The sequence below is a fragment of the Solea solea genome, chromosome 18 (genome assembly GCF_958295425.1).
Source record: "Solea solea chromosome 18, fSolSol10.1, whole genome shotgun sequence".
Classification (NCBI taxonomy): domain Eukaryota; kingdom Metazoa; phylum Chordata; class Actinopteri; order Pleuronectiformes; family Soleidae; genus Solea; species Solea solea.
In genome coordinates this window covers 20,674,815-20,702,102 of record NC_081151.1, presented here as the reverse complement: position 1 = coordinate 20,702,102, position 27,288 = coordinate 20,674,815, and the positions used below count along the sequence as shown (strand labels likewise).

Here is a 27,288-nt window from a genome sequence, read left to right as displayed (position 1 = left end):
GAGGAATTTCATGCTTGTAAAGACACAGGCAGTGACATTGGGACTGTGCGTCATTCACAGTCCTGATACATACACAGTCAAAATGAAAATGGCAACAATAGCAGAAACAGCGTGCGGTTCAATTGCTACCTGGTGTCACAAAAGAGCTTAATGATATTGTTCTCTTTCTCAGTGCTAGATAAAGAGAATAATAGCAGAAAAATGGAGAGCAATAAAGGACAAAGGGTGGGAGATAAAGGAAAAAAAGAAACACAGTGGAAGAGGAGAGTGTGAAGTTATGGGAGAATGAGAGAGCCCTGCTGAGAGGTCTGACCGTCAGTCTGAAGTGGTCTTTATGCTTGCTGTGAACAGCCAGTGCAAAGTGCTGGTCGCTGGGCTGAGGGAGACGGTTCTCCTCATCCAGAATATCCAGGACTCCCACCAGCTTTGCTTCCACCAGGTCTGGAAACAACAGATATTTATCTGTTAAGCACAGTGTTATGGTCTGCAGTATAGCATCAGTATGAATAGTTCATTCACACATGGGCAACAACCCCAGGGCCGAATGTGGCTTGAGAAAGAAACTATAAAAAAAATTCAAAATGACCCACAGAAATCAAGTAAAGGAAGCGTTATGAATCTAATGAATCCTTAGCACAATGGTAAATATCTGTAGAGCACTTAAAGGGTTCCTACTGCTGCACCTCAACTAAAAAGCATCTATAACTGGCAAAACACAGTTTAACCTTTATTGGGAAGTAGTCATGACAAGTGCAATGTATCAGTGAGTTTACAAATCAACACTAAAAACACCACTGATTATTTGTAGCACTCATGGCTCTTAATCACATTTATAAATGTAAATGTTATGCATGTTGCAAATTAGAATTGAATATCTGTTGGAGATGGGGGGGAAAACATGTATGTGTTGTTATAACTCATTTTGTGTCCCTAAAGAAAGTTAAGGCGTCGTAAGAACTTTTAGAAAAAATGCTTCTCTTCCTGTGTGTTACTGTGTGGAAGACTCCATGTATGCAGATTGCTGTGTGCCATCCCTCCTTCCCTATTGGTGCTCCTGCTTCCTGTTTCCTGCCTTCCTGCCTCTCTTCCACCATCTGCATCCCTCGGTCGGTCGACCCGCCTTTCTACCCCCGTGATTGGTTTGCCCCACTTCCAGCTCACCTGCCCAATCCTCTTTCACCTCCTCATCAGCACACCTGTATATATACCAGCCATTGAGGCGCAGTCAGTGGGTACTTGGGTGGGTTAGTGGGTGTTGTTAGCCTTTTTGCTTGAGCTTTGCACCATATATTTGTTAGTTATTTGTTAAACTTGGGGTGCTATTGTTTTCTATTTTAGTTTGGTTTCCTTAACCCTTTTATTTTGAGTAGCATCCTCCTCCCTCCCTCCTCCTGTTATTTGGCGTTGTTAAATACAGAATTACCTCAGCATTAAAATGATAATTAAATTATGAACTACCTTCCTACATCTAGTTATTTATGTTGCTCAACCCATGAGTCATATTAAAGCAAGCATGTCCCAAGTCCACCCGCGGGCCAATCAAGGCCCTCAGTGAGATTTTGTAGGGCCGCAGCTTCGGTTTTATAATGTATTATTTAGGAAGTGACTTGGACCAAAAAATTGACCTTGGTCACGCGTTCCCCCTATTAGCTCAGCTAGTAAGGAGTTACGCTTTGAAACCAGAGTCCTGGATTTTAAAACCCACACTGTGACAGCTATGTTATTTGACTCCAGATGTGAAAGAGGCATTTTTTTTCACTCCTGCATGGCTTATATTTGGTTACATTTCCATTTAAAAATGATAATTGTGACAAAGAAAATTATAATTTTATAAAATGGTGCATTTGTATGTAAATGTCAATGTCTTTATCGAATCTGGCCCTCGTTAGAAAAAGTTTGGACACCCCTGTCTTTAAGTATGTAAAGAAGGGGTGATGTGGGAATCGCAGCAGTAAGTGGAAATGATTTTTATTGTTTACTGTTTGTGGATGTGAATATTCAAAGCGCAAAACATGTTCATCAGGATCAGGCTGCACATGTAGCCATATAATCTGAATTATTCATGGGGCTTGCTGTGTTTGAAATATAATCTAATAGCCAAGGACCTCAGGAAAAGAAAAAAAAAAAAAATTTGCATGGCCAAGCACCTGTGCATAAATCCTGGAGATTGATGGGGGGAATTAATGGACAACCCAAACGGTCATTTGCAAGTCATAAATGTTATTCACGGCTGTCAGTTAACCTCGCACCCGAATAATCACACCCTTTGAAATACAAATCAAACAGTTTCACCTTGATACGCTGACTACTTCATGTCATTAATTTGAGGATTTGTTGGGGGACAGGGACAACAAAAACAAGGGGGTATCATCTCTCCGGCTTCTCGCAGCACAAAAGAGGCCATAAAATACTCATTAAGCTTACTCCCTTCAGATAGATAGATGTGCCAGCTTCTTGGATAATGAGCAGTTGGTATTTTTGTCCCTCTGACAGGTGTATTTTTGCTGCTCTGACGTGTAGCCCAGAGCACAAGGAATGGCCCAAATGAAAGCCATGTGGGTGACCTGACATCACACTTGAACACACCTCAGTATGTTTGTGCTGTGAAGGCTCATCTCTGTCAGTATAGTTTGTGTTTTGCAGCAGAAGCCCCTCAAAGGCAACTCTTCATCTTAATGATGTACCTGAGTGTCAGTCGACAGACCTGCTTTCACCTGCAGAGATCGGCCGAGGTACGAGATACATGTGGACATCAATAGACGTCCTCCTGCACACACGTACAGATACTTTGATTTTGATCAATCGAAAAGCAGATCGAGTCAACCGTCTTGCCAGCTTTAGAAGGAGATATGTTCTAGGTGTTCTCACTGGAGCCATGCACTTTTGAAAAGTCACTGTCCACATAGTGAAGTGAAAGAAAACAAACTTAAAGTGGAACTTGTATTTATAATTATGTTTGAAGAAGAACTGAAACTAGTGATTGAGACCAAAAACTTTCCCAGTAAGATGTTAACTGACATTTTAAATCATGTAAGAAGGATGGTCAGTTTGTTTTTGCAACCTGTGGAGTCATCATCCCAATCACCATTCAGGAGAATACAGATTTACCAAACCTGTACAGGTTTGGTAACATTTGTTATTTAATTAAAGTCTGTTGGGTCACCAGGGTTTTGGGAAGGTAGATGACACCGGGTAACCTACCTATGCAGTCCTGATTGTCAACATAATGGACCTCGTTCACTCCCAGTCCTTCTCTTTGATAGAGTTCTTGTTCCTGCAAAGGCATGTCCAAAAATAAACACTAGAAATAGCTTTTTTTAAAAGTGCCTCATATGAAATGTATAGTTTAATTTGGCCTTAGTTAATAAATCTCCACAACCTCATCAAAAACACCCGATTCAGACAATAACAAAATTGTTGCACATTAATTGGAAACCTTGGAAGAAAATACAGTTGTGTTGTCAGAGGAGAGAAACAAGCATCATCGTGCCTCTTGAGAAATTAGCATTCTAATGAGAAAGTACACAGGAGGGACACAGAAAACATACAGATAGAAAGAAAGACGGAAAAACACAGATGAGCTGTGAGGGCCATTAACTCCCTCCTGGCTGATGTGAGTCAGTAAGTTTGGCTTGTGAGTGACGTGATATGGAAGGTTTTCCAGGACAACAGAAGTATCCACATGCTGGTCACCCACCTCTTTGAGAATACGCTCATTGAAGAACTGCTGCAGTTTCTCGTTGCAGTAATTGATACAGAACTGCTCAAAGCTGTTATGCTCAAAATATTCTATGAGAAGGGAAAACACAGAGGAAAGCAGAAAAATTCAATTAATTCCAAAATGAAAACATTTACAAAGGCTGTGTTAATTATGGCAGCGAAGGAAATTAATTCTCAAATTCATTCCGTCTCGTAATGAAGTGAGTGTTTGCATTAGCATACATATATTACATGGCATGCTGTAGACACAAGTGTTTGTTTGGCGTGTATTTAAAAAAAAAAGAAAAAAAAAGCGCCACTTAGACGGCAGCAACATTCAGACCTAATTTGCACTTTGGGAAAACTAAATTCACACAAAGTTCAACTGAAACATCAACATTTTAACAGAAAACTAATTGCATTTAATTACCAAACCCAGCGATGTCCAGCACTCCGATGAAGTTGGAGGAAGTCTTGAAGGGGAAACACTGGTTTACCCGTTTGACCACGTGATCGAAGAGACGGCTGTAAACTGCCTTGGCCAAGGCATCGCGGGCATTGTTTGCTTGTTCCACCTTTAGCGGCACCCTGGAAGGACACACAAAGTGGGGCAGAGAGAGAACCATAACTGGGACGTGCCAGCCCTCATTTAAGTCCCTCATTTTGGCAGCAAAAGTTAAGCTTCGCTAATGTGATATATTTTGCTGTCTTGTGCCATAACCCTCCTGATCTCTTCAAGTCAAGCTAGGCGATAACTTTAAAATGAGGGTCTTAAAGCCAAGAAGTATTAAAGCTAGAATGTGAACCATGAGCTCTCTAACGACACTTCAACACCTTTTTATTTTAAATTATTTAAAGGGGTTGACTTGACAGACAAAGTGCAGATCCACAGTGGCCCGGAGTTCAACTCAGCTCTTCCGGGTGCTCGTTTTTTTCTTTTGCAATGTTAACTCACTTTCTTCCTTTTGATATTCCACCCACTAAGGCTCCAAAGGGGAAAAAACACCTATTACAAACAAGAAGAATCTACATTGTGACGCTCATGACAAGTCTCTTTCCTATTTCACCATGGGTTAAAAGCAGTGAGCGTTTATTAGTTACAGTCTTTCATATGCACACCTGATAAATACTCATTCAGAGTCATTCTTGCTACCATCACGTCCACCTCCCTGTATGCTACCTCCAGCCTCCCAGGGGAACAGAGGAGCTTAATGACAAAACCAGGACCCCTTAGCTCCACCTGCTCCCCAGACACCAGGCCTTTACTGTACTGTGGCCATGCTCGCCTGCCCCCTAAGATACAAGCTGCATTATTTATGTGGAGAAAAGACTTCCAGGCCAGGCCAGCATCTGGCCTTCCTGAAATATTTATCTATTAAACCAGGCCCCATCACCACAGAAGTGCCAGTGTTCTGCCATATTCTGCTCCAAACTCATTCATGCTCTTAAGTCTGCAAAAGAATAATATTTATTCATGCAAATCTGTCATCTGCACTCTCTCTCTATCTCTCATACTGAAAATAATCATATCATTTTGCATAATGAAGACATGTTAAGACATGGTCAGTACATGAACAACTGCTTATCCAGTGGCAGTGCTGATTAAATTCCAGTTGGTTAATCTCTATCTCTAATCTCTTTTTGACAAACATTATTAACTCATTGCCAGTCATGTGTTCACTTCCCTTGATTACTTTTAATAAGTAATAGCAAAAGAAGAAAGAATTTTCTCCATAGAAACATCACAAAGCTTTAGATCCCACTCTTACTTGATAACTGTTCCTTTGGCGCCCCCTGCTGTCGTGAGCATGATTCTTGTAGTGAGGCTGACACGGAGATCATCCTGGTCCAGACCAAGCAGATCTGCACAGTACTCCAGAGTTTGGCCTGATTGATTTTTTAGGACACAACCACCTGGAATGTACAGTCAAAAAAGACAAAAACTCAATACAATGCTCACTTGCAGTTTGTTTGGTCTAAATATATACAAGAGGTGTAAATTTTCTTTTAATTATTTGTAGTTTTCTTTCAGTGGCTTTAAAGAACTGAAAGATCTGGAAACCAAGGTAATAGGGCTTTTATTTTTTATCACTGCTTGAGACTAAATTGTGGTTTTATCGAAGGACATGGCTCAGATCAAAAAAAGCACACAACTGTAGAAATCAATGTGGTCGCAAAAACGCTAACTAATGGCAACTTGTTTTGTCAATTTCTAATGGGCGGCCTATTCTACTGTGATGGTCTTTTGAGGGGAACAATCCTATAGCAGAGAGGAAGTGAAATTGTTCTTATTCAATAGCATTGATGAACCTGGTTGTTGGGATGAGTAGTAATAAACGCTGTGGCAACACGACTGCACTGAAAAAGAAATCTGCAATCTGAAAGTTCTTAAATCATCTCTCAAATTAGGCTCATATGTTTGTCGGCATTCTTCCGCCACAGTCTCTGCCTCACCCGAGGAGCTCCCCGTCTCTTCAAAGTCGATGTTGCCCAGATGCAGAACGCCAGCAACCACCCTGAACAGGTCAAGCTTCTCTGTATCATCCAGACCGATTTTCTTCATGGCCACACACATTCTGTTGAAGTCGCCCTGGTCGTCAAGGAGAGGGTCCTTCAGAGCGCCGACCTTTAGATGCTGCAGGAGACATAATAGAGAGAGTGAGATGCAGTGGGAGAACCTGGTAGTGTGTAAGGGTTCAATTGAAATCAGGATTTATTCAAACAAAACGCAGTCTATGAATATCAATATGTATAAGAAACACACACATTAGCAATGAAAAACCCTCCACCAGAAGCACACACAAGCAAGCACACCCCCACATGTCTTGACAGCTAATGTATTCATGTACTTTTAAAGAAAAGACAAAATGTTAAGTTATGCAGTATCTCAGGGATGATGACAGCAGAAAGGACAAGCATGCAGTGTTTATAATATTGTCTTGAAACTTCTTTAACATCACTTTGACAAACACAGCAAGTCTGCAAAATAAAACGTAGAAACCTTCAACAAATACTGGTTGCGACTGGGGAGGAGATAAAGTAATTGTGCAGCCTTTCATCTAAAAAAAACGCTGAGTCGGCAGCGAGGCACCTAATCCCACCCAGACACATGCAGAGAAGAGGAAACATGCAAAACAACAGCAAGTAAATCTGCTAAGGACCAAGAGCAGTGAGCACAAAGCTCTGATAAGAAAAAAACCACATCACCTTATTGTCCTACATACAGTAACCGGGACACGTGGCAGGGCAGACAGATGTGAAATACTCTCATTAGAAATGTGGTAGTAACACAGTGCACATACAATCATACAGCTTACAGGGCCTGCGTCCATTAACCCTTAGAACACTGCATTTTTCCATTACTATATTAAAAAGTACAGTATATACAGAGGCTATAAGACTGTGCAATATAGAGTGTCTTATATCTTTTTTTCAGCACAACTTATAGGCAATCGCATTTTCACCAACTTTAAAAACACACCTGAGCAAAAAGAACTCAAAATGTTTTGGTGTTTCAAATGTTTGTATACCGGATTGAATTTGTGAAATTTGGAAGTTCACTCGGCTCATTTCTATGAACAAAAGAAAAGAAAAACGGTCTAATTTGTGACTTCTGCACAATTATGGCTACTTTATATTACTACTTAAAATGAATCATAACTTAAGAAGACGGAAAAAACACACACACTTTTCAAAGCCGGAATATGTGACCTATATGTGACCTATGTATATATATATATATATATATATGTATATATATACTGTATGTATATATATATATACATATACATATGCTGATACTGAACCAAGGAACAGCTAATTGCACCATCTGCCCCTAAAACTCCAGAAACAACCTCAGGGTGATGAATAATATTTCAGTGCAAATAAACACAATGTGGAGTTTTTAACTGTATGGAAGTCAGACATTGTGATTAGCTTTTCAGTTTAATTATTAACACGTCTTCAGGTAAATGAATCCATGGTGAGCGAAGCCATTTACGAAACCAACTCCCTTTGTTTACCACTGTGTCACCTGGAAGTTTGATTTAAATAAAAGGAGTTATTATTCTCAGGAAAACAAGAAGTGAAAAGAACATGTCTAATTAGTCCCTGAGAGAGCAACCTGTCACACTTACTTTTCTAATTGTTTCATGATATTAATTACATGCCTCCTGCAGGCTTTGCAGCACAACTCGACGGCGCCCTGGCTCTTTTCACGTCATACATAATTCATCATACCCAGACTTGAACTCATTTTCTTTACATAAAATAGTACGACTGACCAGTTTCTGCATATCATTTTTAGCTTTGCAGCCTGTTTTTATAAAATACAGTCTGGGATTTGCTTTCAGCCGCGTGCTTACTCATTATTTTTTTGAGGGAAAAATAATCACGGTGCACTGCATTTCCTGGCTTTGTTTACTACAAAATCAACATGCAAATGTAAGTGAAAATAAATCACACATCTGGTTAGGGTAATGAAACCAAAAAAACAAATGTAACATTACCTCAGGACTCATTCGGTTCTGCATGATTTGTTTATCAGAGTCCTTACTGGCAAAGTATCTGGTGCATCCTCGGTTCAGGTACTGCAACAGCAAAAAAAAACCAAGTATATTCATATAAAGTTAGTTTTCAAAATAAATTAGATTCAGACACAATAAAAGCATACTGGGGGGTATCTGTATTGATTTTAACATCTAAATAATTTACTCTCATCTGTTCTAATATTGCTCCACAGCTGACTAGTAGTGAATTGCATAACCTAATTGCCTCTGTGGATGTGGGTGTCACCTCAGGGATCTGATATAATGACACCGTGATAAACATCTAAAGGAACAGCTTGAGCCGCTTGTTGTTCTGTTAAATGTTGTTGTCGAGTGTGAAGGGGAAATAACGTCTGTGATGAAGGCCTTTATGCTCTTGTTGTGTTGATAATTGCAATGAAACGGGACAAAATTCAATTGTGAAAATGTTGAGGACAATTTGATTTGTGTTAATGTGGGAAAAAAATAGCTCAGGCAACAACGAGTGGGCTTCAACAGAATCATACATGTGTATTACAAACACACACACTAGAGAAAACTGAATGTTCTTGTCGTGAGAACCAACAACACTCCAGACTCTGGTGTCCACTGACCCTGAAGCTGTCTGGAGAGTCCAGGTGCAGTTTCTTCTTGATGTCCTCGGACGCCCCTGCACACAGCCTGTAGAAGATGTGGTAGTTCCTCTCGTCGTTACTCTGCATGCAAATCCTTGACTTCTCGAGCAAGTAATGGGAGACAAATCCACCCACCACTGCGTTCTGGAAAAACAGAGAATTCTGAGCCTCAAGAGCAGATTCTTTAAAGCATGGCAAATAAATTAATACTTGTTTGTTTTACCTTGTCATTGAAGTGGATTTCCACAAACTTCCCAAAACGACTACTATTATTATTCCGGACAGTTTTTGCATTTCCAAAGGCCTCGAGGAGAGGATTTGCTGTGGAGTTCAACACGAAATTAAACAAACATCAGCATCACACTGCCCCAAAAATGCAACATTTGAGATTATAGTGTGTTAATAGGTTACCTTCCACAATTCTCTCATCAATATCTTGACCACTTCCATATGTTGTGGTCAGGTATCTGTCGTATAAAGATTCAAGGTTTCAAATTCAGAGTTTACACACATTATCTTCTTTCATCGTTTGAGTGAGTTCATACCTGAGGACAAACTTGGTGTTTTCAGTTTTGCCAGCACCAGATTCACCAGAGACTATGATAGACTGGCTGATTTTTAGAACCTTCATATCCCTGTAGGCTTTATCAGCTGAAAAGTAAACATTGATTACTACTGTATACTCCCAAAAAAAAAGAGAAATTGTATTTTGTACGTACAAAAATACAAAAAAACAATACTTAAAATGTTATATTTTATTTTTTCTCCCACATTATGCCCACAACCCAACATGACAGTACAAATATTATGCCATTTACAGCATGCACACACTCACCGATAGCATAAACGTGGGGTGGCAGCGTGCCCAGCGACTTCCCCTGGTATGACTTGATGGCATCAGGGCCGTACAGTTTGGGGATGTCATAGTAAGGATTCACAGCTATCAAGATATTAGCCACATACGTCTGTAAGAGACACACACACACACACACACAAGTATTGTCGGGGGCCCCAGCATTTAAAGAAAGTGAATATATTTTCAAAACAACACGTAAATAATTGAATAATGAGACTGCAGAGGTGAAAATGAGCCCAGTGGACGCTACTGAGACACACCTTTACTGGTTTCCCTGTCATTATTTTCTCATCTACCAGCTGTCCTTCATTTCCTAAGTAGCTAAGTGACAGGGATCGGGGTTGGGTTTGCCAGTCTGACATTGTGACCCTCAGCTGACTCTCACTCCCTCTTTACCACCTGGTACTTTTTACCCCCGGGAAAACAAAGATTGGGATCCTCTCACCTTCTGTCCTCTAACTTGTTATTGTATATCTTATGATGCAATTTGATAGTAACGGCTTCAAGCCATTGCACGAGCAAATATAAAGGAGGAGAAGAAGAGAACATACATAAATGTGGTCTTTGTTGTAGCGCACTCGGACGTTGTTGAGAAGTGTGGCTTCATTCAAGTACATAAGGGAACCTGAAAAGATAAAAAAAACAAAATGAAGAATGAAGAAACTGTGTAGGAGAATAATAACATTTTGCAATAAACTTCACAAGAGCCATCTACTTACAGTTGTCATCTACAAGTTTGTTGACATCATCCTCTGCTGGGAAGACTTGGCTCATAGGAGCAAGGAAGGTCTGCAACAGAAACAGTTTTTTTTCCTTCACCTGATGCCACTTTGTACGAGTTGCATCAAGTGCAAATGTATTAATAATTCCCTTGTTACTGTTTGAAAGGTTTATGGGGAAAAACAAAACGTTATTAGCATCCCATTAAACATCGTAAAAAGCTAAGCGCGGATGCATAAACATGAAACATTCATCATGCTTAAAGATCACAGCGACGATGTTTTGGTGCGACATTTTCCCAGGCTGAATTAGTTCCTGATATTCTCACTCCATTGTCTGAGTTAATGAAAATAAATTCAATGGGACAAGCCGTCTGTGAGAGAAACAAGGAGAGACATGGCAGGGTAATGAATAATTTGGTAGGGGAGAGCAACAGGATCTGAACACCTGAGTGAGTAAGTGTGTGAATAATATGTGTGTGTGTGTGCAGAAGAGACGACGGCTGTGCTTTGTGCTGATCTTGGCGGAACCACACGAGTTATGCTGTTGTTGTAAACAACCAAACGCAAACATTTAAGGCTCAGGAGATTTATCGACGCTGCATCAGAGCAAGACAATCAGATAAAAATTAAAGCAACAACACACACTGTGTGGGTTTATTCCCTACAGCATACAGTACATCAATATCATAAACACACATCTACACCATTTACATATTCATTACACTCCCTATATCACTAGCACTGCCTCTGTGTGTGTATGTGTGAGCCCAGTCTGAGCCATGATGCATGGTTTACTGCCGCCAACAGCCTGTGAGCATAAACAGAATCTGTTTTGCGTGTCCGCTACAATACCTTGGTTCAATGTGGCCATGCCTGTCCACAATAATAACCATGTGAGAAATGTTTCAGCAATAAAATTGACAAAGAAGAAGAGACAACGGGGCTGAGGGCAATGCACAGAGAGGAGGCACTAATGAGCTCAGCGCTGCAATAAAGAGACACTCAATGGGCCTTTCATTCCCTCACTGAATGAAACAGAGCTGCTGCCATGCAATGGGGCGTAAACTGATGATTATCATTCAAAGCTTTTCCATGTAAGGTTCACTTCAAAGCCATCCAAATCATCTCCAGCTAAGAGAGTAGTAAACCTAAAAAAACATCTCTCATTGTGAATCATAAAATGGAGCACACAGGCCTAATTTTGTGCAATTATCCATCAATGGGGTTAGGTAATTGCTTTTTTCCCCAATCCACCTTTGATTCCACGGGTTCAGGTTATTATGAACAAAGGATGTTAAAGCTTATTTACAATGTTGCACCTGTGGAAAAGTTCCCAATAGAGTGAGGGACAAAATGGTGCTTTTCTGACTTTTGCAGAACCCTACATAATTAAATGTAATGACTACCCCCATTAAAGCTAAGTAAAACAGATGTAACATTAAAACAAAAACACTCACTTAGTACGCACTATTGAGCTGTAACAGTAGTATATGGCGGTATGTGCATGATGACTTACTGGGGCACCTGCATATGTATTGATGAAGTCATAGAAAGTGCTCAGGGAGTGCAAACCTCAGCCAAGGCCACTCTGTTTCCCACAGAGTCAATACACCCCTGAATCCAGATCAATATCCGGATCCCTGCCAACATTTACTCATTTCTTCTTTAGGGCCATAACATCGATCCAAATCTGCATTTAACTGATGCTCACAGCTGAACAAGAATGTGGCCAAAAACATGACCTCTCAGCAGAGGTAAAAAAAAAAAAGATGAACTAAGGCTGAATTCCATTTAGCTGCTTTTGAGTTAGGATTCAGGCCATTTTGCAGACATGTTTTTGTGTTCAGTTCTTGTACGTCAGTCAGTGTTCCACTGAAGAGGCATTAAACCCAGGATGCTAAATGGAACTCGACCGTGCTTAATTCGATTATTCACACCTGCAATTTTCCTACTGTGACTTGCAAAAATGGCTGCTGTGCAAAGGACCCATTACGCACGATTGGTGATCACCATGTCACCAGAATACAGTGTGCAGAATACAGAAAGGCCCTTACACTAGCTGTGGTGGGACCATTATATAAACAGAGAGCACTGCTACAGTGCAGGTCTGTTGTGAACATCAGTGGCCTGCTTACTGGGTACAGACTCATGACATCTCAGGTGTAACAGGTGGCCTTTACCTCCTAATGAGCAGCTCTGCCTCTAGGCAACCCTATCACACACCTGCTGCTGCACTCTTCATTTATTCATGGCCCCTTACATGTGGTCTCTCATGTTTCTCACATTTTAAACATCGCAGTGCTCACGCCTTTTTGACTCAGCTCGGACAGCGAGCGATACAGTTACAGAAAATGTAACACAGGACTTTGTAATTCTTACATAAACTGTCAAAATGTCCATGTATCCTGGGATTAAGGCAACCAGTGTATGTGACTACTCATTCAGTGTGAAATTAGGCAATGCAAAACAAGTTTGTAGGTGTGTGTGTGAGAGAGATGACCCACCTTGCCCTTCTGGGTCAGTGGTTCTATGGTGAGTGTGTCGGCTCCTATGTCGACGATCATACCCAGCTGGAACCCGTCGGTGGGGTGGGGCGCCCACACAGGCTTCCCATCCTCCATGGCTTACCTTCAAGTAGCACAGTGTCACAACTAGGAGAAAGAAGCAGTGACGCAAACCAAAGAGGATTAATATGAAAGAGGGAAAACATGTGGTATATAAATACATGCAAAGGAGAGGGAAATAGTTTTGCATTTTTACTCTCAGGTCATGAATCTATAGCCTACTCCCCAAGGCCAGTATGACAACATAGCATGTATTAGACCTTTTCTTCACAGCTGCTTGGGTGGACATTTATAATAATAATGTCATTTCTAATACAAGACTGAACAAACACGAATCTTTCTGCAAAGGTAATTTGTCAGTGTCACTGCATTTGGCAACTTGTTTTTAAAATCCTCATCTAAACAGCAGCAAGTTCCTGTGTCCCTTCAAATTTGACAGTCTTTCCCCTTCACGATCTTTGTTAAATGTAACATTCAGCTTTTAGTATTATCTTTCACCTGACTAGAAGACTAGAAATAAAGAAGCTAGGTATGACTAACAAAACAAATTGATCTATAATGAGTTTTTCTCTTGGATTTGCATAATATAACTGGGACTTTAATTATGTTTTGCTTTCCATTAACCTTTCATTTCTAGTGCTAATCTTGTAAGAAGGTATTTCACGGCCGTAACAGAACTTGAGTCGTCTGCTCCGAGATTCCTGCAATCCTGCATGAGAAAAACATACCTAAAGTGACCTGACATGACATGCCGAACCATACCATTCAGACTACCGTTTACCTCCATTGGACTATATTTGGATTATGCAAAATCCAAATGCATAATCAAGATATGACATTGAGGGGCGTAAGTAAAAGGAAGCGTCGACTGTTATAGCATATATCACGGCCCAAAGCAGCATTATTTTAGGTCTCATATCCAACTTCAAGGTCCAACAATCTCTTTGTCTTACAACAGTCGCAACTAAAATACCTGAGCAAGACTTCTTCAATTAAATTTAAAGCCTTGTTTTCATGTGTTTTATCATCTGATCTTGGCAAATATTTCTATATTCACATATTCCACAAAACAAAAGTGGTGACGTTATGCTTGAGTATCCAATTATCTTGTCCCGACTGAGGTCAAATGTCAGAGAGTATTGATGCTGGGAACTGCTGATGCATCCTTCACTGAGGACTCAACGTTCAACAGGTACATCAAGTCGTAATCTGTACTTTCTTTTGGCTGTTTGTTAACAAAGGTTACCCAGGTGATTTATTATTTATGTATCATTTCTCTCTTTAATGTCAGATCATTTTATTCTTCTTTCATCCCGGGTGACTACTTTAACTCTTTGTTGCATTTGACAAGATGCATCAACCGTTTCTTTATTCCTGAGCAACAGATGGTTTTTACTGCTTTATTATCAGGCTCATGCCACGTCTGGTCAACATGTTTACGATTTGCAAGCACACAATGTGGACTTCTCTCAGCAGCATGCATACGCAAATCAGCATCAGTCATTCACTTACTTTGTAACACAAAACTTGGTAGAAAATCCTTTAAGATAAAAATATAAGATGGAAAACTACTCTATTGCCAAACCATAAAACCATGGTTGGAGCAATGTCAATATGTTCTTGCTTATACACTTTGTGTCCCAACGTCTTTAATGTAGTATAAATGAATGAAAATACCCAGTTATCATCAGAAATTAACTGGTATTTGTATAGCTGATCTGTTATCAGAGCAATAATCCAGGATGTCTTTCTTCTATGAAGACCAAACACAAAACAATATCTCACTTGATGATATCTGATTTCTTCAACCTTCAAATGTGAGCTCAGGGCTGGTAGAACATACCTTGTCGTTGACGCATAATCATTAAGTTTTCCCCAATTTTCTCTCATTTTAATAACAATATGTCTATATACAGTAGGCCTTCAGCCCAGACATCAACACCACCAGGCATCATTCACTGCTTTCAATAATACCGAGAGAATCCCTCGTGAGTAAACGACACTGCAGCCTTAAATCCTCTTAGCATTTGACCCCAATCCAGACAGCGAGGTAAGACACATCAGTTGAGATCTAGGCCTTATAAATTAGAGTAAGTGAGTTAGCAAGGCAATGCAAATGAGAGCGGTGTCACATGTACTGTGAAACTCAGGGAAAACTACTGTAGAGAGGAGGAGGAAACACAAAACACACACAAATGCACACATGGATGGACACCGAGGCTCTGAGTCAAGGCAGGACACACAAACACGCCTCATGTTTCCTGCGTCTTGTTTCCTGTTCACTGCCAGGAAATAAAGGCACATGGAAAATGCACCGAATATATGGAGTACAGGACAAAAAGAGAGCGTTGCGCACACAGATCGCACTTTTAGAACGCACCTTTAAATATAATCAGACAGATTTCTGGGGGGATTAAGAGGGATGTACACAAAGTGATCATCATCTTTTATAGATGTGGTTTTATAGATAGCACTTTGGTGATTTCTGTATAAAAGCCATAAAGCCACAACAACGACTATCACCTACTACTACAAATAAAATTGCAAAATAAGTTTCACATTGCATTAACAATATGGTAATGAATTCACAGGGAAGTGACAGTGAGTAACAGCTTGGTATAACTATTGGTGGGAATTACACTGTCTGTAGCCTGCAGAAATCCTCATTAATATGCTATTAACTGGATATTACTTGGAATACTACTGGTATGATATTGCAGTAACATTATCTCTTTAATACCAGACTATTAATACTGGATTGCATTAGGGATAAGCTGGTATTACCCTAATATTACCTTCCCACTACATAATTATTACTACTATTATCATGTTTTACTGTAGGTTGACAACATATGAAATGAACCTATTGTATAGAGACGTGTTTAATATTTAATTATGTGAGGTTAAAAAAAACTTTATTGATAAAATGAATTAAGATCATTACAAATAAGCCAACAAAGCTAACACAATACATCAAGCCACCCAGCAATATTAGTTGGGATTTGCTCTCACTAGAGCAGTTAGCACAGCACAGCAACGTCCACATCCACATCCATGTTATAACGTCACTATAACAGACACAATATACCTGAAGTACAAAAAGGAGAAAACTTGGGAGAAAAACTTACGACTCGTATCCTTCAGTGAGTGAAAAGCACGCGCCGAGAGACAATGAGAAGTTGTAACTCCCTCATACGGATGTGTGGCTGTAGCTGCAGTCCACTTTTCTCTCTCCCCTCTTTCTTTACTTCTGTCTTTCTTTCTGTCCTCAGGACACACACGGGACAGGAGGACGCAGCGACAGAGCAGCGACAGCGGCGACAGCAGGAGGCTGTTTGTCCGGATGACAGGCTGTGCACGCGCGCGCCGGTGAGCACAGGTGACGTCAGCCAGAATGTGAACCACTGAAGATGCGTTGAGGTGCGACTCGTAACCTCCTATGTCAGGTATATTGACTGTACAATGTATAAAAAAGTAGATGTAGTCTTTTTTTCTTAAAAGTATTCTAATCGCATACATTATTACAGAGCAAAAATACTCAGTTAGTAAACAGACCCTGTATGGCAGAGAGAAGTATGTCTACTAATGTGCATAGTTTAAAATAATATTTGTTATATTAAAAAAAAGCATTTCAAATTGATTTACTTCAGTTTTGTGCTACATTGATACTGGCTTAGAATATTTTGCTTAACCATATATCGTTGGGCAAACAAAATATAAAACAAAGCAACATGTGTATTTGTAATGCATACAGATTTTTACTAATTAACAGTAGAGGATACATGCAGTAACTTCTCTCGCGGCAGTGAAAAGACAGCAAATGTTGCCTTGAGTTATAAATTTTTGAAACGCTGGTAACAGTAAACCTTTAGGGGGATTTTTGAAGGAGACACCCAATCCACCGCTGAAAGCAGCCACTGTGTTTGCAAATCTAATAAGGATATGTGACACCCCTGTATTGAAGCATATCACATTACTGTGTTAACATTAATATGACATTTATATGTTCACATATGACATCCAAAACTACTGCACATCAGAGACATGGACCACTGATCAGATGCTGACATTAGTGTCCAATCCTTGCTTCACCGAAGATGAGAAAACACAGAAATGCTGCAACATCATTTATATTATTATCATTTATTATAGTATTTCAGGAGAATCAAAAATGTACACATATTTACTGTGTATTTCCTTAATTCAAATACGGCTAACATAGACTATGGCTCCATCAAGTGGCCATACTGGGTGAGAACTCTCCAAGTTTCAAAGCAGAGAAAGGATGCTCTGGAGACATGATTATCACACAAGGAGCGAGCGAGTTCTCTCTGAGGAAATAACAGTGGCATAAAGCTGAATACAGGAGCATAAATCATCATTTCTCCAGTCTTGATATATAACTTTAGAATTGCAAAAGTTTGCACTCTTATATCAGAAAACGATGACTCAAGTCTGAGAGGATAGGGAGCACAGAGAGAGAGAGAGAGAGAGAGGGAGAAGACTTAAATTGAATGACAAATACTGAACTTAACATTTTCAGCCTCAGGGTACACTCAGCAATATCTCTGCTACTCCTTAAAGCGATACTTCAGACAAGTGGGGGGTGGAGGTGCATGAGGTACTTGTGCAGAGTCAGTGTGTTTCATACAGGCGACAGCATTCTGTATGGAGAGTCAGATAAGAGAAGCGGGAGAACACAATTTACACATTTTTCTGATGTGATTAGGGCGCAGCAGAGAAAATGTGTTGTAGAACGAACGCCCCGACTGAGAAAATCAATAACATCCTCACACCACACTGTGTCCTGAACGCGGTCGACTGTATGCAACACGCTGACTGTGTATAAGAACCCACATTCTATTGCTTTAAGCACAAACTTCTCAGAATAAACTTAAGAGTTTAGTCACTGAAACCTAGTGTGAACTGTAACTGTAACCAAAAATCTCTGCTTTAATGCATGGATTTGGTTTTTTTCCCCCCGCCTTGTCATTAATCTTGTTAATTTCTGCTTTTCTATTTAAGCTACATTAATTTTTAATTAAAAGAAACTTGGTGACAGATATGCTTTGTGGCACTTTGCAAAATATAGCGGATTTTTGGCAAGCACACATAAAGAAAGAGGCTGTTTTTAATTACACGGACCTGTAGAATTCATTAGGAGAACTGGTATACTCCTGTCATTATCATTAATTCAGCGTGGTGCACTATAACCACACAAGTTACCCCCCTCCCCCCCCCGAAAAAGAGTTTTATTAAAAAGTTCAGGCGACCCACACAAATTAAAACACTGGTCCACACATTCTGTCAAATTATTAAACTGCAACTGTAAATAAATACGTGGTGGAGTTTGACGTTAAGCCGGTGCATTTATCAGGCCCCCTCCACTGTCAATCACTTGACTATTTTCCCAGCCAATTATCTGCAGAGCCCCAGCTGCTTTGCGGCTTTTATCTGTGAACTGTTTACGAATGTCCTATCGCACACATTCTGCGGCGCTCGCCGAGGAACATGAAAAGTTCCTGTGGGACGACCACTGTCCACAGCTCCCTGCAAGTCTTTGAAAGCTGGCAGTACTTTTCCCGTCCGTCTGGGGAGTTCCTCTACAGGTAGGCCGTCCATATTTCTATAATACCTATTTTTTTGTATTGTAGTTGTTGTCGTTTCCAAACCTAAACAAATGAATCTGAATAACGTCATTGGTTTTGGGTGAATTTGCCTCGAGATGTGGCTTCTCCATTGTGCTAAATTGATTTAACGGACAGGTTTTTGTGGTGTTTTCCTCTTCTTGTGGCTTTAAACATGTTGAAGGAAGTTGATGTGATGTGTGAATTGAATGTTTTTGGAGCAGCTATTTAAGGACATAAATGATGCATGTTATTGGAATTTTAATAATATATGAACTTGCATTATAGTTTTACTACTGGGACAAACGTTTACACCTGATCCAGGTCTAAAATACTGCATTTTCTTAGTGAAATCTATCATTCCTATGCTCCCTTTTCTCCAGTACAGCCTACGAACCATCCTATGTAGAAGAATGAGAGGAGAGACACTGTTTCCAGCCCTGATACTAATGTCTGTGATGCTGAGTCTTTTAACGATACAGACGTCTCATGGACAGCACTTGGCAGAGGAGGCCTGCACCGTTCAGATCCTTGTCCCTGGACTCAAAGGCACGCAAGACATGATGCCAAGTGAACAGAATAGAATAGAAGCTGTCGTCAAATATTTTCTCATGATATTTTCTTTTACTTTTGTTGCAAAAGGAGAACCAGGACAAAAAGGACAAAAAGGAGCACCAGGGAGACCGGGGAGAATTGGCCCTCCCGGAGAGATGGGTAAGGAAAGTGTAAACATCTCCAGATTTTCTCATTTTTCAACACTACAAATAGAAGAAAAAAAGAACTAGGGTAAAGACCATTGCTTTGGCTGATAATGTGATGTTACATCACGAACAGGCCACCCGGACATGACAAGTGTTTACATTTGGGTGAGAGGTTATTTGGAGAATCCACTAGTGTTTACTGAAGACGTTAATGAGGAGTAGAGGGTGTTCTCAAAACTTTCAGGAGCGATAACGCAAACTCATCCTTTTTAATTACCATACCTTGGAGGAAGTAAATACGGAAATTCACTTATTTTTTCATTAGCTGTAATTTATGGACTAAGTAATGTTTGTTTTTGAACACCCCCCCCCCCCTTTTTTTTTTTACAGGGCAACCTGGGCTTAAAGGAGATAAAGGAATCATGGGACGTTTTGGAAAAGTGGGCCCAAGTGGAATGAAAGGTTAACATATATATATTTATATATATATATTGTTTTATTTATATGAACTTATTTACAGCATATTTCATATTTTATGAATAATTCCATTTCATATCACAGGGGTCAAAGGCGAAATGGGGGATCCAGGTCCAAGGGGCCCTAATGGAGAGCCAGGTGAGATATGATGTCATTGAATTCAGTGTTGTCGCACGATTATGTGGTGAAATGTGTAAGAATAAGAGAAATGTGGTCATTTCGCTATATCAGGGGTTCCGTGCGAGTGCACGCCGATGAGAAACATGATCGGACAAATGGACATTTTCGTGGCACAGCTCTCCTCTGAACTGAAATTCATCAAAAATGGTATGATCTTACCATTCTTTACACAAAAAAACTACATTTTAACACTTCCTGTGTTTCCTTGTTAGAAATGCAAAATGCTGGGCATGTCAATGTAAAATGTATAGAAATACAAGTGCTCATTTTTCAGCACTGCCCTCCCCTGCAGCTGTTGCTGGCATAAAAGAGACAGACAGTAAAGTCTATCTATTGGTGAAGGAGGAGAAACGCTACCACGATGCCGAGGCCTACTGTCAGACGAGGGGAGGGCACCTGGCCATGCCCAAGGATGAGGGAGCCAACGCGGCCATAGCGGGGTACATTAGCGACGCGGGCCTGAGCAGAGTCTACATAGGCGTTCATGACCGGGACCAGGAGGGTGTTTTCACCTACGTGGACCACTCTCCCATGACCACCTTCACCAAGTGGAGGAAAGGAGAGCCCAACAACGCCTACGACGACGAGGACTGTGCTGAGATGGTGGCGTCCGGAGAGTGGACTGATGTGGCGTGCAACCCAACCATGTATTTTGTCTGTGAATTTGACAAGGACAGCATTTGATTCCATCATTTTGTGGGAACTTTTATGTGTAAATATGATGACAGAATGACGTGTAAGTTGTATTTTTTAGCATAATATTCGTATTAGCTATTTATTTTCTTTTCACATAACAGTTTTTGTTCTTTGTACCCCAAAAATTTACTATTTTTAATGTCACAAATAAACAAGGCAAATATGCAAATGCTGCAGAGGAGCTATAAATGACTTAGGAAGTATAGGAAAATCAAAATTGGATGGATTTTGGTTCCAGCTTGGCGCTTTTAATCAGATAACTGAACAAACGACGCTTTCTATATTTACATGTGTATAAGTTATATGGCAGTTGCTGAGCAATAAACATTCACAAATAATTTAAAAAAGGAGAGGTGGTGTCTGTGCATTTTTGTCCGCCTACAAAGCTTGACCACTGACCAAGGCAGTGACCACCCAGTGCATTAAAGCTGAGGAGTGTATACTCACTGCACAAGTTAGTATACTTTATACGTATTGTGATGTTCTACTTAACTGACATTTAAAATCTGAGAACATGGCTGGACTGTTTCCAAATCCTAACCAAAAACCATCCCTCTGTATGATACAAATGTCCTTTTCTTTGCATTAACACAAAAAAGTGCTTTTAAAACTTCCACATTCCAGTGTCTGGCTTTAAAACGTCCGATTTAACCAGCAGTGATAACTGAGCGTATACGAAAATAGACTTTTAAAAATGGGTGGCACTGACCTTTAAGAGAATCAAAGGGAACTCCCCCACCATTACTCCCTGATCCTCCACTTGACAAGACACTGGAGACATCTCTTGGGGTAACCACAAATCACATTTCGGTTACGGTGGAGGACGATCACTAAGAGAGAAAATAAAAAATAAACCCACAATCATTCAAGTTAAATTCATTTATCTTGCATTTGTATCAATATTGTTTCAGTGAACATGTTGAAATTAATCTTTGGCACCAGGTTAAACCCGCTGATGTTGGACACTTTTTTTCCCTATTATTTAAAACAATGTATCCACTGAATAGAAAACGGTTGCCGATCATAATGAAATTAATTACACTTGGTATTTGTTTGACAGTACAATGCCGAGTGACAAAAACAAGACGTTACACACCTTAGGTGGGTGTGACATTTTCCTCTTTGAAAAAATCCTCTGTGGTTTATTTGGTGTGATTAATAGAAGTTGTCTTACAGCCTTGGCTGCTATTGTTTTTTTTGGGGATGGGCATCCCAGCCGAGATAATTTTGCATCCCTCCAAGATGAGGAATTTGAATATGCATGACGCAGTCCTGCTAATAAAACCCACAACTGGTCCCTTAAGAGATGAATAATTAATGCTGAGATGAATTATGCATTTAATTGACCAGGAGTTGTCTGGCCAAAACCAATTAGGTGCCATTGTTGGTGCAATCTCTGGTTACCTTTGTGGTAAACAATGTGGACAGCTCTGTCCAACAGTAGACTACCAGATAATATGTGGTGAGGGGGAAAAAAAAAAAAGGCCTGTGAGAAGGAGATACGGAGAGAAACGGAATGAAATGAAATCACACTGTGCATTTGATGTCATACGAGCTAATATATCATCCGTGGGAATATCAAATTTGTGCTCATGTTTTAGTGAGTGCTTATAGCAAATGATGGAAATCAAACGTGTGTCTGCAGGCAATAGAACCGGTAATAATTTGCAATGGCGTGCTAGTTTTTCATGAACACAAAAAGTAATGAGCGGTGCATGAGTGAAATACACAAATTCGAACCAAGAATACACCTTTTTCCACTCAATAACCTTGACATATTAAATAAACATAAATTCAAAGATACGATACATCGATTTATAAGGAGGTTATGCAGAGGTGATGGGGACAATATGGGCTAATTGCCTTCACCTTGTATAACCCTTGCACAACCTTGTTCAGTTGGCTTGTGACACAGTGTAACTGAATTAGCTTTATTGGACCATATGGGCATGTACGTACTGTATCACTGACTCCAAACAGCGTCGATATGCCTTCACAGCCTTCAGTACATTTACAGCACGGAGTTGCATTGACACAATAAAGACAAGTCAGGAAAGTTTTAAAGAATAAACAAGTTATTGCATATCAAGACTCATACATAAAAAGGAAATACTCCAAAAGCAAAGGACAGATGTTGAGGGAATTTTCTGGGTTTGTAGGTTATGGAGCAAAGGGGGTAATAATTACATTTTGATGGTAATGTGGGAAACTGAACAGCCTTTTCAGAGTGTTATAAGGTATAAATAATAATAACATACATTTTTTATATTGGCAACTTATTGCTTTTGTGTTTTTGGAATCAAACACCACATTATCTTTAAACACACACACACACAAAAGGAAGAAACTATGGCAAACAACAACAACAACAGTGTGTGGTTAGGTTTCGTGATGCTGCTCTTCTCGTGCGGACGATAATGGCTTTGTGTAACTGAAGCTTTCTCCAGTTACATCTCCAAGAGACTCCAGAAGACACCTGCTGCCACTGACGCGAGCACACTTTCTTGACACCATAACCGCGACGCAAATATTGTTGTTTTAATGTCATTATATGATCATATAAGAATGCCAGTAAGTGATTTTCCTCCGGCAAAAACGATAACCGTCTACAGGAACGGAGACGCCTTCTTCCCCGGAAGGAAAATGGCGGTGAACCCGCGGCAGGTGTCGAACTTTGACAGTTTTTTGAATTCTCTGACCAGAGGAATTGAAGCTCCGTTTGGAGCGGTGAGGAAGTTGTACACTCCCGCGGAGGGCCGTAAAATTCGCAGCCTGGAGGAGTTAAAACACGGTAGTGCGTATGTGGCCGCCGGAAATGAGCAGTTTAAAAGGCTGGAGTAGGTACCACGCGACAGCTGCAATTCAAAATTCTAAAAATTCTAAAATGGACGACAAGTTGTCTTTTTTTAACATTTAGCTGCTTGCTATGTCTTTCAGCTACGGTGAGATAACAACCAAGAAGCCAGAGAGTAAGAGAAAACAACAGGTAAAGTCACCTTTTTAATATTTAATCAGGTCGAACTGAAAAATGTAAATAATCAATCATTCGGGGAGGCTAGTGCAAATGTTTGTTTGTGTCAGTGAATTAGTAGCACCCCCTGTATGACCTTCAGAGCCTTATTGCCATTGTATAAATACAGCAGAATTCTTTGGTGGTTGTAGCTGGTGCTAAAAAAAAAAGTATAACACACCAGTGAAAACAATATAGAAAGAAACAAGCACAGTGCACTTAGTAGTTAGCTGTTTCAACCAATTTTTACTATTTTCAACCTGTTATGTTTGAATATTGTATATCAATTCACTACTTAAAAGGCACATTTTTTGCTCAGAGAACTGGATATTTTCTCTTTTTTGGACCATTTTCTTTATATAGTGGCAAACGTAAACTTAATTCTAAAGTCAGTAGCTGTAGGCAGGTTCTTATTGGCTTGACTCTTCTGTAGGAAGTACTGTTTCAATTCCTCAATCACCAAGGCAAGAAAGAGTCAAAGATTTGAACATTTATTTCCACTTGCTGTACATCCAGGTTACATTTCCACTTTCCATTACCCTTTTTTCCCCTCAATTTTAACTTCAACACATCACTTTGACATTGTTTACATGCTTAAATGCACTGGCTAGAATAAGATATTTGTGCAAGCAAGCAGATGAACAGGTGTATCTAATTAAGTGGCCAGTGAGTCCCTGGCTGGTCTTAATACTGTGTAGGGTCAACAAAAGACATTTAATATGTTATATACCTTTATATTTCTGACATCTTATGTCACTTAAAGGTCATTCTAGAGGCTAGATGCTGCTATAAATGCTGTGCTGCATTGTATTTGGTTATTTCTGTGCAATTATACTATGTATTTTATCAGTCCCTATCTAATAACTGAAAAATAATGTCAAAAGTAAGTTGAACCTTTATTTACAAGGTTTTTTTTTTGGTGGGATCAGTCAGTCATAATGTACATCAATGTACATCAGAGTTTCAGTTAAAAAGATGTACTCCCTTATTCAAACAATTTCAGATCCAGCCTGTTGTTCACAGCACAATAGTAGTTTCTGCTCGGTGGAGGAGAACTTCGGATGAGTCTTGCACGATAAAGTGAGTATTGATTTCAAGCTGGTTTGATTTGAAGTGGTTACGATTGTTCCCTGTTGTGTTATACAGTTATATGTACAATTCACTCTGTGTCTTACACATTGTCGTGTTTCGTAGCGTCTTCACCAATGGGCATATATTGGTGCCTCCGGCTCGAATACGGATCCCAAAGTACACGCTCACAAGATGGGAGAATGTTTTAGCCATGGTGACTGAGAGGGTGCGTCTTCGTACTGGTGCTGTGCACAGGTGATCTGTGGCATCTTTTGCATTCATTCTTTCAAGTCCTGATTCCAAAGCATTGCATGTTTCTTTTTTTTCATTAAGACACATTTATTAATACATGATTAGTGGAAGTCATCCTCTTCGGAACTGTTTTGGATGTCTGCGATAGTTACCAAATATAGTTCTTTGCCCGGTAACAGGTTACATTTCACCACTTAAACAATATTTGTGACATCAAATCATGCTTTTTGCTCTTATTTAAAACATTACGTATAATCATACATATTTTGCCTTCTCAGGCTTTACACGTTAGATGGACATCCTGTCTGTGCTTCCACTGAGCTGGAGAACAACCAGCACTATGTTGCAGTTGGTGCAGAAAGGTTCAAAGCTCTCCCGTATGACTACTGCACCTCTGGAGTTTTAGTCAGGGACAACACCGTTCAAAGGTACTGTATGCAACCTAAATGTTTTTATTCAGTTAAATAAGTTTTTATATATATATAAATACGATTTACACAAATCACATGCACTAGCGCACTTTGCATTATCGCAATTACGCAAAGGGTTTGTGCTATTGGAAAAATTCATGCAATTTCTGAAAGCTGAGAAGTTGCACGCCAAAGCCAACATGTGGTTATTAAGGTAATTTCACTCGTGCTGCTGCAGGAAGCTGGCAAATTATCATCTTTGTCACCAGAGGAGAGAGTTGTGTACTTAATATTGGTGTTTTTTAGTGTGTTTCTAAATGCAACTTCATCTTAACTTGTTCATACACTATTTTATCATGCAGAAAATTGTAAATAACTGCCAGATATTGAAAGCTACTCTGGAAAAATGGGCAAAAACACTTTTAAAAGACATTTTCTGGCCTTTTTATGGTTAAAATAAAAAAATGTGTCCAGATGGACATTTTGAGGCTGAGGTGTTAAAGGGTTAAAAGGAAAAAGAAAACTAATTCAGTTTTTCCCCCTGTTCCTCTCTGCAGTCAAGACGTCCTGCCTCCAATTAGAAAGAAAAGACATGCAAAGGATGTGGTAAGTATAGTTGTATAATACTTTGTTACATATTTCCCCTAAATTTGCCATCTTTTATTGTCATAATACCTCAGTAGTATCACAGAGGGAAAAGTGTATCTTTGCACACACAGCATTTCAATTAACATTTCCCACGTGTGCGGCTTGTCGTGGGGGTGTAATTCGTTATGAAACGGCGCTATCATCAATCACTGTCTGCAGGAGGCATTAAGTTACCGTTGCTTTTCACTTTGATGGGTAATCCCCACAGAGATGGGCCGGCCCACTTGATCAAGTGCAGTGAGCCTCATAGACAGATCATATGCACCAAGGGGACTTCACCGACTGAAGAAAAAACAAAAAAAAAAAAACATCTCTTATTCAAACCAGAACCGGGACAATTTGTATTGTGATTAAATACATGGTGAAATGCTTTGAATCCATGTGAGGATTGCTCTGCTGCGGGCCTGGGATGAACACCACATCACATATCGAGGATGAGAACCTGCCCACTCAGCAGGTTGCGTGAGAGATGGGGATGGGGGGGGGGGGGTGCCCTGTGAGAGATTTGTCTGACATCTGATTTTTCTAACCATGAAAGATGACAACGCTGTGGCAGATGACAATTTTTTCCAGACAGAGAAAAATCCCCCTAACCTTGTTTCCAGTTGTATGTGTCATAGACCTGCATTCTATTTAGAAAAATGCTGAATATTTATTAGATTCCTATTCATAGGAGGTTTTGAGCTTATTAAAATTGTATCTTGCATAACACCACAGATGAAATCCACACTGTAAACCGGGGGTACAGTCCTTAAAAAATGTATGAGGAAATCAGAACCATAACTGTAGCCTTTGCCATTTCACACAGTGCCATGAGGTGGAGACAGAGACAGAGCTATAGCTTCTTTTTTTTTTTTCTTTTTTTTTTTTTGCACTCACCAGCTCATTGTAATATTAGTCATTCACTAGACATGATGCTGCTGCTGCTACTGCTACTGCTGCCTTCACTCCCCTCGCCTCTTCGTCCAATCCCTCATGAATTTGTAAACACAATTTGACCCATTAATAAGGACCTTTCAGATGGGGGGGGGGGAGCTGCATGAGACAATTATTGCACACGCTATCTTGATCTGGCACTTGTTTAGCTTTGCTGATTATACCTACATTTATAGGGTCATGTCTGTCATTAATTTCAGTTTGACCTCACAAAACAACAGCAGTCTGGTCTGAAATGCCCGTAAAAATATCCTTTTAAATGTGCTGTGTAAAATGTA

General features: G+C 39.9%; 3 protein-coding genes across 12 annotated transcripts in view; 2 read left to right on the top strand and 1 right to left on the bottom strand.

The window, feature by feature from the left end:
- Positions 1-16,352, bottom strand: part of myo6b (myosin VIb) — a 34,191-nt gene extending 17,839 nt beyond the window's left edge. Inside the window, exons 1-16 of one of the 2 annotated variants that reach the window (XM_058616174.1) lie at positions 16,131-16,352; positions 12,943-13,089; positions 10,436-10,505; positions 10,268-10,341; positions 9,696-9,825; positions 9,406-9,511; positions 9,272-9,327; positions 9,084-9,181; positions 8,840-9,004; positions 8,208-8,288; positions 6,154-6,334; positions 5,469-5,613; positions 4,130-4,287; positions 3,698-3,789; positions 3,202-3,274; positions 314-441 (exon numbers count right to left, since the gene is read on the bottom strand). In XM_058616174.1, coding sequence (XP_058472157.1) covers positions 314-441; positions 3,202-3,274; positions 3,698-3,789; positions 4,130-4,287; positions 5,469-5,613; positions 6,154-6,334; positions 8,208-8,288; positions 8,840-9,004; positions 9,084-9,181; positions 9,272-9,327; positions 9,406-9,511; positions 9,696-9,825; positions 10,268-10,341; positions 10,436-10,505; positions 12,943-13,059 — 1,674 coding nt within the window. In that variant the 5' untranslated portion in view covers positions 13,060-13,089; positions 16,131-16,352. The remainder of the gene's footprint in view (positions 1-313; positions 442-3,201; positions 3,275-3,697; positions 3,790-4,129; positions 4,288-5,468; positions 5,614-6,153; positions 6,335-8,207; positions 8,289-8,839; positions 9,005-9,083; positions 9,182-9,271; positions 9,328-9,405; positions 9,512-9,695; positions 9,826-10,267; positions 10,342-10,435; positions 10,506-12,942; positions 13,090-16,130) is intronic. The other variant, XM_058616175.1, reaches the window with a different exon arrangement.
- Positions 16,353-18,281: 1,929 nt separating this feature from the next.
- colec11 (collectin sub-family member 11) lies at positions 18,282-21,004 on the top strand. Of its 3 annotated transcripts, none has more exons than XM_058615711.1 (7): positions 18,282-18,611; positions 19,018-19,178; positions 19,272-19,343; positions 19,721-19,792; positions 19,892-19,945; positions 20,039-20,134; positions 20,280-21,004. In XM_058615711.1, the coding sequence occupies exons 1-7, from the start codon at positions 18,514-18,516 to the stop codon at positions 20,669-20,671; spliced, it is 945 nt and encodes a 314-aa protein (XP_058471694.1). In that variant the 5' UTR covers positions 18,282-18,513; the 3' UTR covers positions 20,672-21,004. The 3 variants fall into 3 exon arrangements, with proteins under 3 accessions (XP_058471694.1, XP_058471693.1, XP_058471695.1); XM_058615710.1 differs by having other exon boundaries at positions 20,262-21,004; XM_058615712.1 differs by having other exon boundaries at positions 18,533-18,611; positions 19,013-19,178; positions 20,262-21,004.
- Positions 21,005-23,101: 2,097 nt separating this feature from the next.
- The window catches only part of LOC131444765 (doublecortin domain-containing protein 2C), a 303,607-nt gene continuing 299,420 nt past the window's right edge, over positions 23,102-27,288 (top strand). For all 7 annotated transcript variants that reach the window (XM_058615394.1, XM_058615393.1, XM_058615391.1 and 4 more), the window contains exons 1-6: positions 23,102-23,520; positions 23,621-23,669; positions 24,697-24,773; positions 24,888-25,019; positions 25,295-25,444; positions 25,984-26,032. In XM_058615394.1, the coding sequence (XP_058471377.1) occupies positions 23,225-23,520; positions 23,621-23,669; positions 24,697-24,773; positions 24,888-25,019; positions 25,295-25,444; positions 25,984-26,032 (753 nt within the window). In that variant the 5' untranslated portion in view covers positions 23,102-23,224. The remainder of the gene's footprint in view (positions 23,521-23,620; positions 23,670-24,696; positions 24,774-24,887; positions 25,020-25,294; positions 25,445-25,983; positions 26,033-27,288) is intronic.

Bases quoted from the DNA above. Each gene is read 5' to 3' on its own strand.
- colec11 (XM_058615710.1), top strand. From the start codon at position 18,514: ATGAAAAGTTCCTGTGGGACGACCACTGTCCACAGCTCCCTGCAAGTC. The intron at 18,612-19,017 runs GTAGGCCGTCCA...TCTCCAGTACAG, and splicing joins TCTGGGGAGTTCCTCTACAG to CCTACGAACCATCCTATGTA. The intron at 19,793-19,891 runs GTTAACATATAT...TTCATATCACAG, and splicing joins GGGCCCAAGTGGAATGAAAG to GGGTCAAAGGCGAAATGGGG.